Source organism: Phasianus colchicus, chromosome 5 (genome assembly GCF_987193195.1).
Source record: "Phasianus colchicus chromosome 5, bPhaCol1.hap1.1, whole genome shotgun sequence".
Taxonomy (NCBI): Eukaryota; Metazoa; Chordata; class Aves; order Galliformes; family Phasianidae; genus Phasianus; species Phasianus colchicus.
In genome coordinates, this window is record NC_143440.1 from 37,245,559 (window position 1) to 37,260,653 (window position 15,095).

At 39.8% G+C, this 15,095-nt stretch overlaps 1 protein-coding gene across 3 annotated transcripts in view; it reads left to right on the plus strand.

Annotated features, from left to right (window-relative positions):
- PRORP (protein only RNase P catalytic subunit) overlaps nucleotides 1-15,095 on the plus strand; it is a 37,138-nt gene that overhangs the window by 5,477 nt on the left and 16,566 nt on the right. For all 3 annotated transcript variants that reach the window (XM_090141323.1, XM_090141322.1, XM_090141321.1), the window contains one exon: nucleotides 10,820-10,927. In XM_090141323.1, the coding sequence (XP_089997449.1) occupies nucleotides 10,820-10,927 (108 nt within the window). The remainder of the gene's footprint in view (nucleotides 1-10,819; nucleotides 10,928-15,095) is intronic.

Sequence of the window (15,095 nt, forward strand, 5' to 3'; positions counted from 1 at the left end):
TAAACTAATATTCTTCAGTGCATTGCTGATTAAACAGGGAAACGGTTTAAGTAGTTTTGAGCTCTGAAAAGTTTTATTCCGACAACACTTTAAATTGCTTTATGGAATGCATTTGGAATTTTCTTTTTTCTTCACGGTGTAGTCTTTTGTTTTACTCTTGCAACAGTATTGTTGCTTTTACTCCTTTTAGGCATAAATGCAATCAGAGTATTTAATGAGAAGCAAAGGTTTAGTTTATTGAGGATCCTCCCTCTGAAAGTACTCTGTTATGCTATATTTAAAAAAAAATAATACAAAGACTATGTGATTAGACACTTCTAGCAAAGAAAATGAAACAATTTAGTGTGATGCATAAGAATGGCAGTGAACAGTATTTAAAAATATTTTTAAGATGGCCTGCCTGAACTATTAAATGTTACTGTAATGAGAAAATATCTATTACATAGATAATACAAATTCAAATATTTATATACATCTACCAAAAGCTGTGAGATGTTAGGTGGTGATCTGATGTAGCAAGTTGCAGCCTTACAAACTGATGTAGGAAGAAAACAATTTTAACGAGGCTGTCTCCTTTGTATTAACGTCTATACAATACTTTCAGCTGGATTCCTGTTTACTCTGGCTACATTTAATTGGGAGCTAAACTATCAAGAGGAAGATAGTATAATCAGTATACTGAGAGACAGTATCATCTCTTGCTGGATGACTTTCATGCTTGGATGTTTCACAAATAGTCTAGTAGTATCATTCTATTTGTAGCTACTTCATACTCCTAATAAGGGCTGATGTGCATGGGGAAGGAAGTGCATGGCAGATGTACGTGTGCTGTGAGGAAAACAGGAAGAGATGGATTTGTGGGCATGTATAGTCCCCACACGAGGTCTAAGTGTGTAAAGGAGTTCTACACGTTCTTTTAGAATGTAATAGTCTGGAGGGAGAAGAGAAAGTGATCCATTCATATACCTGTAATTCTTGCAGCTGATTTTGTGAAGCTCTGAAAGTAGATCTCTCTGTCTTAACATTTAAGTTGATGGCTTTTGTATAATGCATTGGTTCTCCTTTGATGTGTGCATTTCCCAACTTCAAGATTTGCCTCAAAGCCCTTTGAGCCCAGAGGGACTGAGTGCACTCTCCGCAAGTTTGTCAGCACAAGCTGTGTAGTGTGGTCAACATGCTGAGGGAAAAGGGTGCAGCCCAGAGGGACCTGGAGAAGTGGGCCCATGTGAGCCTAATGAAGTTGGCTGCTTCTGAGGTTGGCTACTCATACCTGCTCTGAAATGCCTGGATGATTATGGTTATCTTGCACCTGGATGCCATGACTAATTTGCCTGATCCTTTCAGGGAGAAAGAAGAGTGTTAATTCCACTAGGCCTGCTGTGAATCCATCTGTAGATAGGACTGAATATGCTTTTTTCACTTTGCTAAGTATGGACTGCTGGACTCAGTCAGAGTGGGGTGCAGCAGTATCCTGTGTTGCATTATAAGGCAGGTTTGCTGCTAGGTCTTGTAAGATCCACAGGGACAGAGGAGAGCTGGATTGCATGGGGTTCTGGTTTAGTTGCAGGTTTCTTTTGGTTGTGATGTTTTGGTAAGACAAAGGCTAGTTTGGGGGTTAGGAAGAACGCTAGCTTCAGTGCTTGATCCAGTACAATAAGGGCCAGTAAGCATAAAGCAAAGGTGGGTAAATTTATGGTGAATGTTCAGATAATTCCAGTACTGGACTTCCTGGACAGAGTCTGAGAACACTGCGGGCTTATCCTGCTTACTTTTTGTCTTCCTAGCTCCATTTAATTCAGGGAGGATGTTACACTCTTCCTTTGATATTATCTTTTAGGACTAGAGCAGAGAGAACTTTTTTTTTTTTTTTAAAAAAAAAAGGGGGGGGGAGAAGAAGAAAGACTGAGTGGGAAAACGAGTGTTGAGAAACAAAGGCAGCTGGAATTTTTTAAGGCTTTTCTTGCATCTTATCTTACTGCAGAGGCTCCTGATTTATAATGGAAGCAAACAGAAGCACAGAGATTATTTTGGTAGAAGAGTAAAAGACTAAGCTGCTTCCTTAGTAGCAAGGAATAGATCTAGATGAAAACATATTTATCATGTATTTCTTTCTCTTGGTTACCTCATTGTTAGAGAATGTTCTTGAAGTTGGGTCAGATCTTCTGGGGTGGCCCATTCTTCCTTTCCTTGATTCATTTAACAAGGAATGCATTGAGATTTTGTTCAGGTCACTGTCTTTAACTGATTGTTCAGCAAAAATAGGTCATCATGCAAAAAAAGTAACATTTCTGTCTTCCAGTCCAATGTAAAAGAGTCCAATGTTTTGTTGTCCACCACAGTTATTTCTTTTAACAACTCCTTTATCACCTCTGTATTTGAAAATTCTCCTAACATGGTACATGCTGGACAATCTGTTTCTGATCTTAAATCTTTTTGAGAACTTTTTGCGTGGTGAAAAGATATGTGCTAATGATACACAATTTCCACTGTATGTAATTTGGAGGTCTTGCTAAGCAACATGCAAAGATGCTTTGCTGATGCAGTGATTTTTCTCAGACCTGTATCTTTCTTTCATTATCTAGAACGCATAAGAAGAAACGGGGAGAATCCACTGAAGTTTTAGAATCTCATACCCTAATAAAGCGTTTGTTTTTTTCGTGCTTGTTAGTTTATTTTCCTGTTTGTTCAACAGATGCAGATAGGTCTATAAACGTAAAATTAGAACAGTAAATTTTCACCAGAGTTAAATTAGTCTGACTTAGCTGAGTAGCTAAATTATAGGGAGATTATTTTATCAGGAACTCCTTGAGTACATAGTATGGTTCTTGTTGATCATCCATTCCACTGAGAAGGTTCTTGAGAAGTGCTGGCATGATGCAGTTTTGAAGTATTTTCTGTGTTTGAATATTGCTAATTTTTTTTTATAGTACTTGTAAAATAAAATTAATGTGAATACATGTTGGTTTCACACAGCTTTACCCCTAAAGGTTACCCCTTTAACTTGGGCATTATCAAGTGGTCATTTACCATTTCATTGTTCCATCACCAAAGCTACTTCAAAACTGAGGAGCTGCTTTCCAGCCCTGGTCAAAGCCAGCGTTTTCTGATACTGCAGAAGATGGCATTGTAATTTATGGTAATTAGGATGGGATGGCATAACAGATTATAATAACTTCATGTTATCTATCCGATGCTTTATTTCTTAAGATTTAATTAGCTTTGTTTTAGAACAGCAACAGTTCAAGCAGATATTTTCATTACACATTATGATCCTTTCAGTCAGTGCAGTTTCTCCAGAAATGTGTAAAATATAAGAATACTTTTTTTCCTACAGCGTGCATCATTTCATCCTTCATATGTTAAATTTAATTTTGTTTTGTACTCATTACTGGTTTGGCTTCTTTGCCATTCCCTTTTCTAAATACCTATAAAGCATTTTATATATATGGAAATTAATAATTTTTTGGCATGACCCTTTGTTTTCTCTGTTCTGCATTTTTAAGATGCTATAGCTAGCTCAGTGTTCTAGTAGCCTTTTATGAAGTTGTCAGGTTGTGTTTTGTTTTCTGCATTTCTTTTACCTTTTGTATAAACACATGGAAGTTATTTTTTTAAATATTCCTTTGCAAAAGGTATGCACATCTAACTCCAACAGATCATAGTATTCCAGAGGTTTTGTACTGTTTTTAATTGTCATTTTAATCTTATTACAGTGTACAGATGATGGGTGCATAGGTTTTATAATTCTCTGAGTCGTTTCCAGAAATGTAAGGGCAGAACATTTGGTGCCATTCAGTCCCTGAAGTGGCTGCTGTTTCTATTGATATTGCAAATATTACTCAACATGTGCAGTTGGTGGCAGTGTGCTTTTCAAACTAGTGTAACTGGCCTCACCAGCCTCCCAGCTGCTCACTTCTGACCCCTTCAAGTGTGCCAAGGGAGAAAAAAGGTGAGCGTGTCCCCATAGTGAGCAGGGGACATGGCTAGGTTGCAAAATAAGGTTGTGTTTTGTCTTGGATGACTTTTCACCTTTTTTCAGCTAGATGAGTTGCTTGCTTAGATTCACTACAAACGTTTGCACCAGCGGAGCAGACAGCAGCACAGGGGTATATTTGGCTGTCTGATCTTCATCTGACTCCATTTTTCCACATGGAGATTATGGACTGTCTAAATGAATGCTTGCTGGCCTCATGTACTTGTCGTGCTTTTATATGCCCTGCTGTCTTTGTATAATGGCTGTTGCAGTATTATTTGGCATTCAAATTCATATAAGATGTCAGCATTGCGAAGCTGAGGGTATTTTTTCCACTGAGGACAGCAGCACGAACTGCTTGTTCTCTCTCCATGGTCAGCGTACTCGGGAAGTGCTCTGCATGGGCACTCGTGGTGGTGGGATTGACTCACATCAGGCAGCAGCAAGTCCTGCAGCAGCACTGCCTGTTGCTGACGCAGGAGCATGAGCTGGCAACACGCAGCACACCTCAGCCTGGCTGTCTGCCTGCCTACTCTTTGCTGCTGGGTTCCTTCTTGTTTGTGACAGTGTCTCTGAAGGTTACAGCCACAGTACTTTGAACCTCTTGCATTATTTGTTAACTTTGCAAGCGTAATAATAGAGGACAAACAAATTGTATTTAATCCAGAGTACATAGTGATACCATACACATTACTGAGAAAAGCCTTCGTGGTTATAATGGTTCGAAGGGGATTTCCAAGCTTTGAAACTTGAGGGGGAAATATTTAAAGCCTTCAGGCATAACAACAGCAGACTTAAGGGTACTCTTGCAGTTGCAACACAAAGCACCTTAAAAAACTGTCTGGATTTCAGCTTGACATCTGGATTCTGTGTCTCATGCACTAACCCCTATTCCTGTGTTTTTTCTTCTGATACCAGGAAATGCTGCCAAAAGCAAAGCAGCCTGCACCACTTTGTGTTTTATGAAACTGATAAAAAGTGAATGTTTTCAGTTCTCTAAAAACTGCTCTCACAGTACTGAAAAATGCCCTGCTTGATGCTTAGGATAGAGTTGCATAATATTTAAATGCAGTATAACATTCTGTTCAATATAATTTGCTCTTTCCTTGCACTTGCATATGTTGCCATTCAGTGTGAAGAAAGGACTGATCTTTCTTTTGTTCAAAGCTTAGAATTGCAAATGTTTCTGGAAAATGTATCAATAACTGTAGTTCTGTTCTTATACACATCTTATAGTGTTTCCACCATTCCTTATGAGTGAGCACAGGTTTTATTGTGTAGATGTGACAAACTCTTGTTTCTGCAGTGGTTTTGATAGCTTTTGGTAGGGTTGTTTTTTTGTTTTTTTGTTTTTTTTCCAAATTCCATGCGTTTGCATGAACAGAAAGGCCTTTCTTGTATTAAAATTCCTCTATGAATTTGCTCATGTATCCATGTGTCTCCTTTGCATGCTACATTAGTTTGTTTTTAGCATTTAGCTCAGTGGGCGTTTTGGCCTGGTGATGAATTTGAAAGACTGATTTTTATATTTGGTTGCCCAGATATTTTCTATTTAGACTTGAGCAAAAAAAAATGGTCTAACCTTCCTGTGGTCTTAAACTTTCACCCGGTGTCTCAGATAGAGAGATACTGAAAATCTCATAAAATTCTGTAGTTTCACAGTGCTGTAAGTTAGCTCGGTCAGTGCTACCTGATGATTGCAGTAGTCTCACCTGCCCTTGGCATCACTCCTAATCTGTGTGCTGTCTGCTGCTGTGCCCGTACAGACTGACCTGAGCTGGGGAGCCGGCTCAGGCTGAAGTCTGTTCCATTGACTCAGCTCATGTCAGGTAAGTTCTTAATCTGCTCCTGTCTTCCTTGTTGCTCCAGCAAACTTGTTCGCATATGTAGAGGAGAGCTTAGGAATGGATGGCTGAGGGGAGGGAAAAGGTAGAAACGCCTATTTCTGTGTTAGTGTCAGCACATGCTGGTGGAAAAAAAAAGAAAAAGATGGTGAAAGAGAGCATGGGATATCCAGATGGTGTGGAGTACCTAAAAAATTTGAAGTTGCTTTGTGCTGTTGCTGAAGTATGAATGGATTTCAGCCACCCACATGCTAGTGGATAATCAGACAAGTATTTTGAATGCCTTCTTCATATAAGGATAAATTCCACTGTGGATTTTATGGCTGACTTAGTAAAGAACTGATGTAGTCAGTGCCATATCCATTTGCAAACATAAGTTCTCTTAATAGAAATGGCTGTGAATCATTTCTACCGACTGTGTAGTTAGCATTTCCCTGTTTTCCCAGCCAGGCAGTGAATGAAATCGAGTGGTTTTCTTTTCCCAGTTCCCTTTTCTTTTGAACATAGTATCTAAGAGGCTATGACTGGAACCTCCCTTCTGTAGGCTCCCCACAGTCCTGTTGCAGTGAGGCATGCTCACCAGGTATACAGACTGCTGTAAAACATCTGGCAGCAAGTATGATGAAATTGCTGTACAGCTTATTGTGGTACTTCTCTGTAGCTCCTTTGCATTAAGATAAACTTTTCCTCAGCAGCTTCTTGAGATGAACCCAAATTAGAAATTGGTGTAGTGTCTACTGTGTTTGTTTGAGTGTCCTTGTATGTAAAGAGAGATATTCTGCTACTTGTTGGTGTCTTGTAGGGTTTTGCAGGAGTGTACCCTGTTGTGTTCAGCAGGACATCTTCATCTAAATGTTCCTTTTGGTCTTCCTGTGTTCGTTACTTCCCTGTCTGGCAAACACTGCTGCACGCAGATCAGGTTCTCAGTGTGGAAGGGGAAGCTTGTTTGAGTGGCACAATTCCTTTTGTCTAAATTGGCCCTCATGTCATTATTGTACTGCATTGGTGAATTTTGTCTGGCTTCTTCTGATAGGTTGTAGCTTAGCTGCAGCTGTGCTCTGCTTAATTACATTTCATAAGGAAGATCTTCAATTTCTTTTTCCAGATGGTTAGTGAGGGGAATGTCTTGAGAGAATTATGGGTGAATCATCTCTTGATTACTGTAGCTGTAAGTAACAGCTGGATAAAGCCCAGACAATTCTTGATCTTTAGAAGATCAGCATCTTTCAATTTTTATACTGTATCTCTTCTAATGTAGGTCAGTGCTTGTGTGCTTGAATAACCCTTTGTACTGCGTCCGGGTGGTATAGCCTGCTGCTAATTCTCAGGGTTTGCCCTTTTCCCTTCCCTATGCCTGAAGAGGATGGGAAATCTGGCAACTTGAACTCTCTTTCATAGAGTCATATTGGTCATGTGGCTTAGGTTAGAGGGGACCATAAAAGATCATGGTTCTAACCCCTGCCTTGGGCAGGATTGCCTATCACTAGATCAGGCTGCCTAGTGTCCCATCCAATCTGGCCTTCAATGCTTTCAGAGATAGGCCATCCACAACCTCTCTGGACAGCCTGTTCCAGTGCTTCACCACCCTCTAAGTAAAAATCTTCTTTCTAGTATCTAGCTTACATCTCCCCTTTTTTAGTTTAAATCCATTCCCCCTTGTCCTGTCACTATCAGACTCTGTAAAAAATCAGTCCCCCTCTTGCTTGTAAGCTTCCTTCAAGTACTGGAAGGCCACAATGAGATCTCCCCAAAGTCTTCTCTTCTCCAAGCTAAATAAGCTCATCTCCCTCAGCCTTTCTTTGTAGGAAAGGCACTCCAGCCCTCTGATCATCTTTGTGGCCCTCCTCTGGACCCAGTCTAACAGTTCCACATCCTTCCTCTATGCGGAGGCCTCAAGCCTGAGCGCAGTACTGCAGGAGTAAAGGGGGCAATCACCTCATTCACCCTGCTGACCACCCATCTTTAGATGCAGTCCGGAATACTGTTGGCCTTCTGGGCTACAAGTGCACACTGCTGGCTTGTGTCCAGCTTTTTGTCTACCAGGACCCCTGAGCCCTTCTCAACAGGGCTGGTCTCAATGGGTTTTGCTCCCAGTCTGTACTGGTATCTGGGTTTGCCTCAACTCAAGTGCAACACCTTGCACTTGGCCTTGTTGAACTCCATTAGATTCTCATGTGCCCCTTTTTGAGCATGTCCAGGTCCCCCTGGATGGCATCCTTCTCTTTTGTTCAGGGAAGGAGATCTGGGCTATCTTATATGTGGTTCTTTTAGGTAATTGATTTTTTTGTTTTGCTTTCCTGAAAGGAAAGGAGCAATCTTCTGTGTTGCTGGGGAAACGTAGATGGAATGGAGAAAATGAACAGATTCTTGGGGTCTTCTAGTCTCTCTGAGGCTTATCATTGTAGTCCTCTGAATCTGGGGATGTGAATTTGGCCTTTTGTTATCTGCACTTATTCTAATGTTAACTGCTCACCTCCTCTTGTGTGACTTAAATCTCCTATGGCAGCAAGCCTTCTCTTCCAACTATGTTACATTGTCTCCTGGTATTGGGAGTGTTTTCTCATATGCTTTCATATTGCTGTATTGCATAGATTACTGGTAATGAGGCAGATCAGTGCAGATCTGGAGGCTGGTAGCAACACAAGGAAGCGGGCCTTTGAGGTTGGAGAGGGAGATGGTGGGGTGGGGTGGTTGAGAGAGTGACCTTAAAGGGTTCAGCTTCTTTCCTGCTCTGAAAGTGAACCACAGAGAGCCAAAGGTGGCTTCTGAAAGGCACTGAGCCTGTCCTAGCAACTCCTGCTCCGTCTGCCCCTCTACGAAAGGAGGAAGAGCAAAGCACAGGGTGTGGAGAGAGCACACAGCTCCTCTGTGGTTCTTCCAGTGCCTGTGCTGCAGCACTTCGTTGACAAAAACTCTCTGCCATTGGGGTAACCCACCTGTGTAAGGAAATGCTCTGTAGCTATTGTCACTTGAAATAAAATACCCCTGTGAAGAGTCTTCACTAAGTGTTTGTTTTGTAAGGAATGGAGCCCTTAAAGACAAGATTACATATACACCATGTTTTCTAAAAACATCTACTTGACTGTTAGTGTTGCGTCCAGTAACGTTGGCATTTGTTGGCACTGGAAAAATAATGCCCTGTTGGAGTGTTTCCCATGTATTTTCATTTGCTTCCTCCTTGTCTTTTCTTATCTTTGTCTCCAGGCTTTCCTATTTTGCCTTTGTTCTCTCTGTTTCCTTCTTTTTCCTCTTCTCCTCATCTCAGACAGCTGTCCAGTGCTGCAGCAATGACTTGCCTGATTTTGAACTATGAGGAGTTCTGATGAATACCATGAGCCTGGAAGCCAGGAATCTTTTTTTACCTCAATTGTCTCTCTTCCTGTTCCCCAACCCAGCTCCAATGCCATTGCTACTGATGTCCTATCTGAGTCTTGATGTCCCCATCCCTCAGGTGGCAATGGGAACACTTATTAATCTATATAGAATATCTGGGGATTGTTAGGGGAGAAACACTTTACAGGTGTCAACAGTTTGTTTGTGGTTATAGCTTTCTTGCCTTATTTCTTATTCTTTCTAAATTATATTTATTTAAGCTGTGGAGAAGTAAAAAGATTCCCTGAAAGGCATTTGATTCTGGTGGTACCAGGCGGAGCCGCATTGTCTGTGTTTTTAACAGTGTGCTTTTGACTGGTACAGGTCTGTTCACTTAGAATTTATACCTGAAATTTTAATGTCTGAAAGAGGCATTCTTATCTTACTTTGTCTGTTTGTGCTCTTAATAAAAGTAATCTTTTTTGTATTATAATTTGTCATAAACATTCCAACTAAATTTGAAGTTGGTGATCATATGTTGCTGCCTGACAGCAGTATGCTTTTTGAGCAATTACATTCTTTATTTTGCTTCTTTCCCGGAGAAAGAATTGTATGTGCTACACATGTTTTTGTTTTGGTGTGATGGACACAGGGTTTATAGTTCTTTAGATTTGTATATGGCTATGTGGTTACACAGGAGAAGGGAAGGTTGAAGGAGTGGTTCTTGAATTCCTAGCAACAGAGATGAGATTTGTGATTGTTGTGAGTTTATGTGAGATTATTTGTAGCTTTAGACTGAAACTTCTATTACCCAATAAATAGGCTTTATCTGTTAACAAAAGAGTCTGTTATGAACTGCTCACCTGGATGGATTACGGTTGACAATCCTATTAAAATCAGTCAGAAGCATGAGATAGAAATGTAATGCAGGTGTCTGCTAAAAACAGTAAGTCTTAAAAGTAAAATCACAGATTCATGAAGGCTTTATTAAAACTTTCTACTCTCTTCCTTTGGGATCTCAGGCGTAAAGCAATTGTGATTTTCCTTCTGTTGGTTTTAGTTGTTTTTTTTTCCTCCAATACCAACCAGGATGGATGCGTTTGTTTGCTTAATCTCTGTGTTATGTTTCTGATATAATAAGGAATTCATTGGTTTGCTGGACTTAAAACTGTATCTTTCAGAAACGCAGGCCTGTGCTGTAAATGAATGCTTATGTAAATATAAATCTGTTATCCAAGGACTGGCATTCGGAGATGTCAAGATTCTTACAGAGAAATTAAGGATGATGCTTATTTTATGTTTGGAAATGTTTGTGATAGTGTCACAGTCTCCTGGGGGTGTAAAATTGCTTTATTTTGAAGCTGTTCTGTAAAAAATGACTGTGACATGCATCCTTATGAAAGTGTGTAATGCAGATTACAATTGTTAAAATCTGGATGACTGCAAAGTTGTGGTTTTGAGTAGTAACGTAATTTAAAAGTATGTCAAAACTCTCCGATGTAATATTTATGTCTTCTGAAAGTTTTTCTGCTTTTCAAAGTTGTTGTTTTTGCAAATATGCAATAAGAAAATTGAGAGATTTAGTGGAGGCTTCTTTGATTGTTTGTTTTTTATAATAAAAATTGAATGAAAACTATTTCTATTAAATGAAACCTGTTATTTCCCATATCCTTTTGTTAATTTATTTCAGGAATTTGAAGCCTTTCAAAGATTTGTGGAAAATCGACTTCCGTTTGATATCGTTATTGATGGACTCAATATTTCCCATATAATGCCCAGAAAGGTGCAGTGTGAAAATGTAAGTGCTGGTTAAATATTAATTAAGGATTATGTGTATGCTTAGGCTGATGGCAGAACAATTAGTGCCTCATTATTACTTACCCTCTTGAGAAATTGAGCAGACATTTTTGTAGCGCATATTACAGTCAAATTCAAAGACTCTAGACTTTGCAGATTAAAACAATCAGATGAAAGATGGTCGTTCTTACATATTTGACTGTATTAGTCAAATAAAATCATACCTAAGTTTCCCTTAGTGTATCATGCTCAGAGATAGGCCTAACTTTATTAGGACATACATTGTATCTGTTTTCATAATAGGGAACAGAATAAATGTACTGTATCAAAGACTTAGTCTAATACAGTTATGCTCATATATTGAAATAACTCTTATTTCAAACTGTATCCTGTGCAAGTTTCAATTTCATTTTGGTTGTCTTAAGCATTTGAGTCCTGTACTAGCAAGCGGCAAACAAGCTTCATTTCTTTCCACTTTGGTGGTTTTTAGGATACTCCTGTCTCTTTACCAGTGCCCATTTTTGAGAATTCTTGATACTCCTTTTTTAGTATTTCACTAAGAAATGGCTTCATGTTTTTTATTGTTGTTGCTTTTGTCCTATTCAAGATCTATTTTAAATTAGTAATTATGGGAAATAAAACTATTAGAGACCGTCCAAAAGAGGGCTATGAAGATGGTGAGGGTTCTAGAGGGGATGACATATGAGGAGCAGCTGAGGTCTCATGGTTTGTTCAGTCCAGAGCTGAGGGGAAGCCTCGTGGCTGCAGCTCCTCACAGGGAGTGTTGCTACAGTACCAAGGGACAGCTGCAGTACCCAAGGGAATGGCATGGAGCTGTGTCAGAGGAGGGTCAGATTGGGGGTTAGGGAAAGGTCCTTTACCAGAAGGTGATAGGAATAGAATGGGCTGTCCAGGGCAGTGGTCTTGGCACTGAGCTGTCAGAGTTGAAGAAGTGTCTGGACAGCGCTGTCAGATGTATGTTCTGACTTCTGGGAGCCAGAAGTTGGACTCGGTGTTTCTTATGGTTTCCTTCCAACTTGGGGTATGTCTTTCAAAGCCAAACTTTACTTCCTTTTTAAATTTAAAGAGTTTGAAAGTTTAATTTACTTCTAGTAATTACAAGAAAAGCAATTTAGTTCTTAGAATTACTTTAAAACTATTCACAAGAGGCCGGATATCCTTTCATATATAGAGATAAAAGCAGCTGAACTAGGAGCTAGATAAACCTGCTGAAAGATGTCTGAGAGCTGTGGTGAAGTTTCATGAGATTCTGGCTCATGAAAAGGGTACTTTCCTTAGTGTGAAAATAGAAAAGGAAGTTTACAAGTTTGTATGGGATCATGGAGAAGAGTTGATTATCTGAGAAGATTCCCAGGCAGTGTGCAGTAGCATAGTATTTTTAGACCTATAAAGACAGATTTATACTGTCAAGGGGGTAAAGAGAAATGAACTGTTGGCTTGTTGATGTCCAGCATTGGTTCATGCCTGTACCAGTGTGGGAGCTCTGAATGAAATCCTGAGTATTCAGTAAACTCTGAAGATATTCAAGTCTCGTCTGGACTCCTTCCTGTGTGACCTACTGTGATTTTGCAGTGTTGTTTGGACTTGATGATCTCTACAGAATTCCCTTCCAACCCCTCCAGTCTGTGTGATTGGAGGCAATGGGGTGAAGAGTCAAATTGGTTACTGCTGATTTCTGGTCAGAAGTCTTTCTAGGAGATATTGGCATGTTGAGCAGCATAAGCTACATTTTCCTTCCTGGCTTCTGCCATGTTTGTTGGAAGGACCTTAGGATCTGCCATGCCAGGCAGCTCCAGGAGGGCAATATGGAGACATCAGCTTTCCATTTAGATGATTCTGTATTGGTACAGGTTGAATTCCTCATGAGTCCTAGGTACTTACAAGCTAGGAGAATATGTACGCTGTTCTGTCTTGCATAACAGGACAGCAACTGCTAAACAAAAGAAAAGGAGGAAAAGAATCAGCAATGCAGAACAGTGCAACTCTTTCTTCTGCCCCCAAACTTTGCCTCTGGATAATGGAAAGACAGGCCAACTTTGCAGGAATAGTTCCCTGTGCACGATGATTGACCTGGCTGCCCTTTGAGGGCTTGTGATGCCACTACCATGTCCTTGCTGAAGGCTGCTATCATCACAGCAGAAACAGCGGACTGGGAAGCGTAGAGTAGCAGGAGTGGGGCTCAAAGGGCAGAACTGAGAGGATGAAATGAAGAAATACATGCAAGAAAGATTGGAGGAACTGTGAAGGATAAAGTTAACAGCGAAGGCTGCTGAGGTCAAACTGGATGTCCAGCACAGCAAGCATGGCTGATTTAGAAGAGGAGCTTGTTGTGACTCTTTAGTGACCTTCTCTACTTGTCCTGAGAAATGATAACAGAGGAGCATATTTCCAAGACCTTGTGTTAAAAGCTGGACAACCCAACGTGTTTTATTTAGAAAAAGTTAAATTATTTTACATTTCCAGCTGGGAATCATCTGTGCTCTTTTCAAGGGCTTATTACAGCATCTGTCAAAGTTAGGCAGGATACTGCATGGTAAATCTGTTCCCAGCCTATACAAGTACTTTGTTTGTGGGGTAAGAAGAAACGAAAAAAACAGCAGAACTTGAAGGAATGATTTTTAGTCATTTAATCCCAAAAGTATTCTGACATTCTATAGAATGAGATATGTGACTTCCAGTAGCCACAGGCACCTTCAGTTTTCACAACTAGCACTTACTTAACAGAGCATGATGAATCTTATTGACTTGGCAGATTTACAGGAATATTCTGTGGTTATTTCTCTATTACATGTTATGGTCACTTTGTAATTATAATCTTTTTTTTTTTTTTTTTTTTGCCAGGTTGATTTTTAAACTAGAGCTGTTTTTCCTGATGCACGTCACTATGCAGCTGCATCAATTACTGACAAAAGAGGAGTGAGCATGAGGGTGGGGTCAAACACTTTGTAGAGGAATAGAATGTTGAGATGTCTTTTGAAGACAGTCACTGTAAAACTGCCACACTAGGTATTAGCAGTACCTCTTTTCAACCCTTTGCAACTTAGGTTATCATTTTAAATTAAAAATTAAAATTGATTTCTAATTAAAAGGTATGGCAGAATGGAAATTATTCTTGCTATGTAATCCAGGCAACAGAAACAGACTCCCATAAAGTGTGAAATAGTTGAGTCATGTATTTCCTACAGTCTTCTGTGCATTATACTTTCCTCCTGTTTAAGACTGCTCCTGATGTCTTTGCCTTGATGAGTCAGTCACAGTTTATAAACTACCATTTTTGCAGTACAAACTGAGATAGCCTTGCTGTTTGACTAAGCAAAGGTCACTGGGGCTGTGTTGTGACTTTGAGTTAATCCAGATGTATCTAATGACATAAATCCTCAGCTAGCACAATATCAGTTGGAATTCCCTGTCCCTTGCTGCCCTGACTCCCTACAGTGCTTCTGCCTTTCACCTCGTAAAGGTCAAGAGAGGGAATTTCCACACATTAGCTGCATGGTTCTTTTGTTAAACAAAAATGTTGCATAATTTTAAATGCACTTTTTTCTGGTTTATCAGTTTTCTGTAGTATTCCTTAGAAGTGAGGGAAATGTAACTGCATGCAGGGATACCAAGGCTCTGAAGCATCCCACTTCCCTTGTGGGAGAGGAGTGTAGAAGCTCTGCTGAGCTCTTTCCAATTATCTCTGGATTGTATGGGCCAGAGCAGAAGGTAAGAGGTAGGAAGCAAGCATGATGTGGAAAGGGCTTTGCTATTTTTAATTTGCATTGAAATTAGTCTATTGTAAATGAGGTATGCAGCCAGTTCCCTTTGTAGCTGTACCCAGCTGGTCTTAGACATAACTGAATATATATGAAAAAAATGCATACATATATATACACGTTTCAAATGTGTACTGGAATAGATCAAAGCAAACTCACAATTCCCTTCTTCAAACAGTTCAACCACTAAGGCCTGATCAACCCTGGCTTTTTACTCTAATCTCTGTATTGAACTCAGACATTGAAAAGATTGGTAAAATACTTCCAGATTGAGTTCCTTAAGCACAAAGGAATAGTTCTCACTCTTGGTAGGGAGTTCAAAGTGATTGCTTCCAAACTTAATCAGCATTTCTGTAAATGGACTACACAAGTTCATATAATTCCCATGCA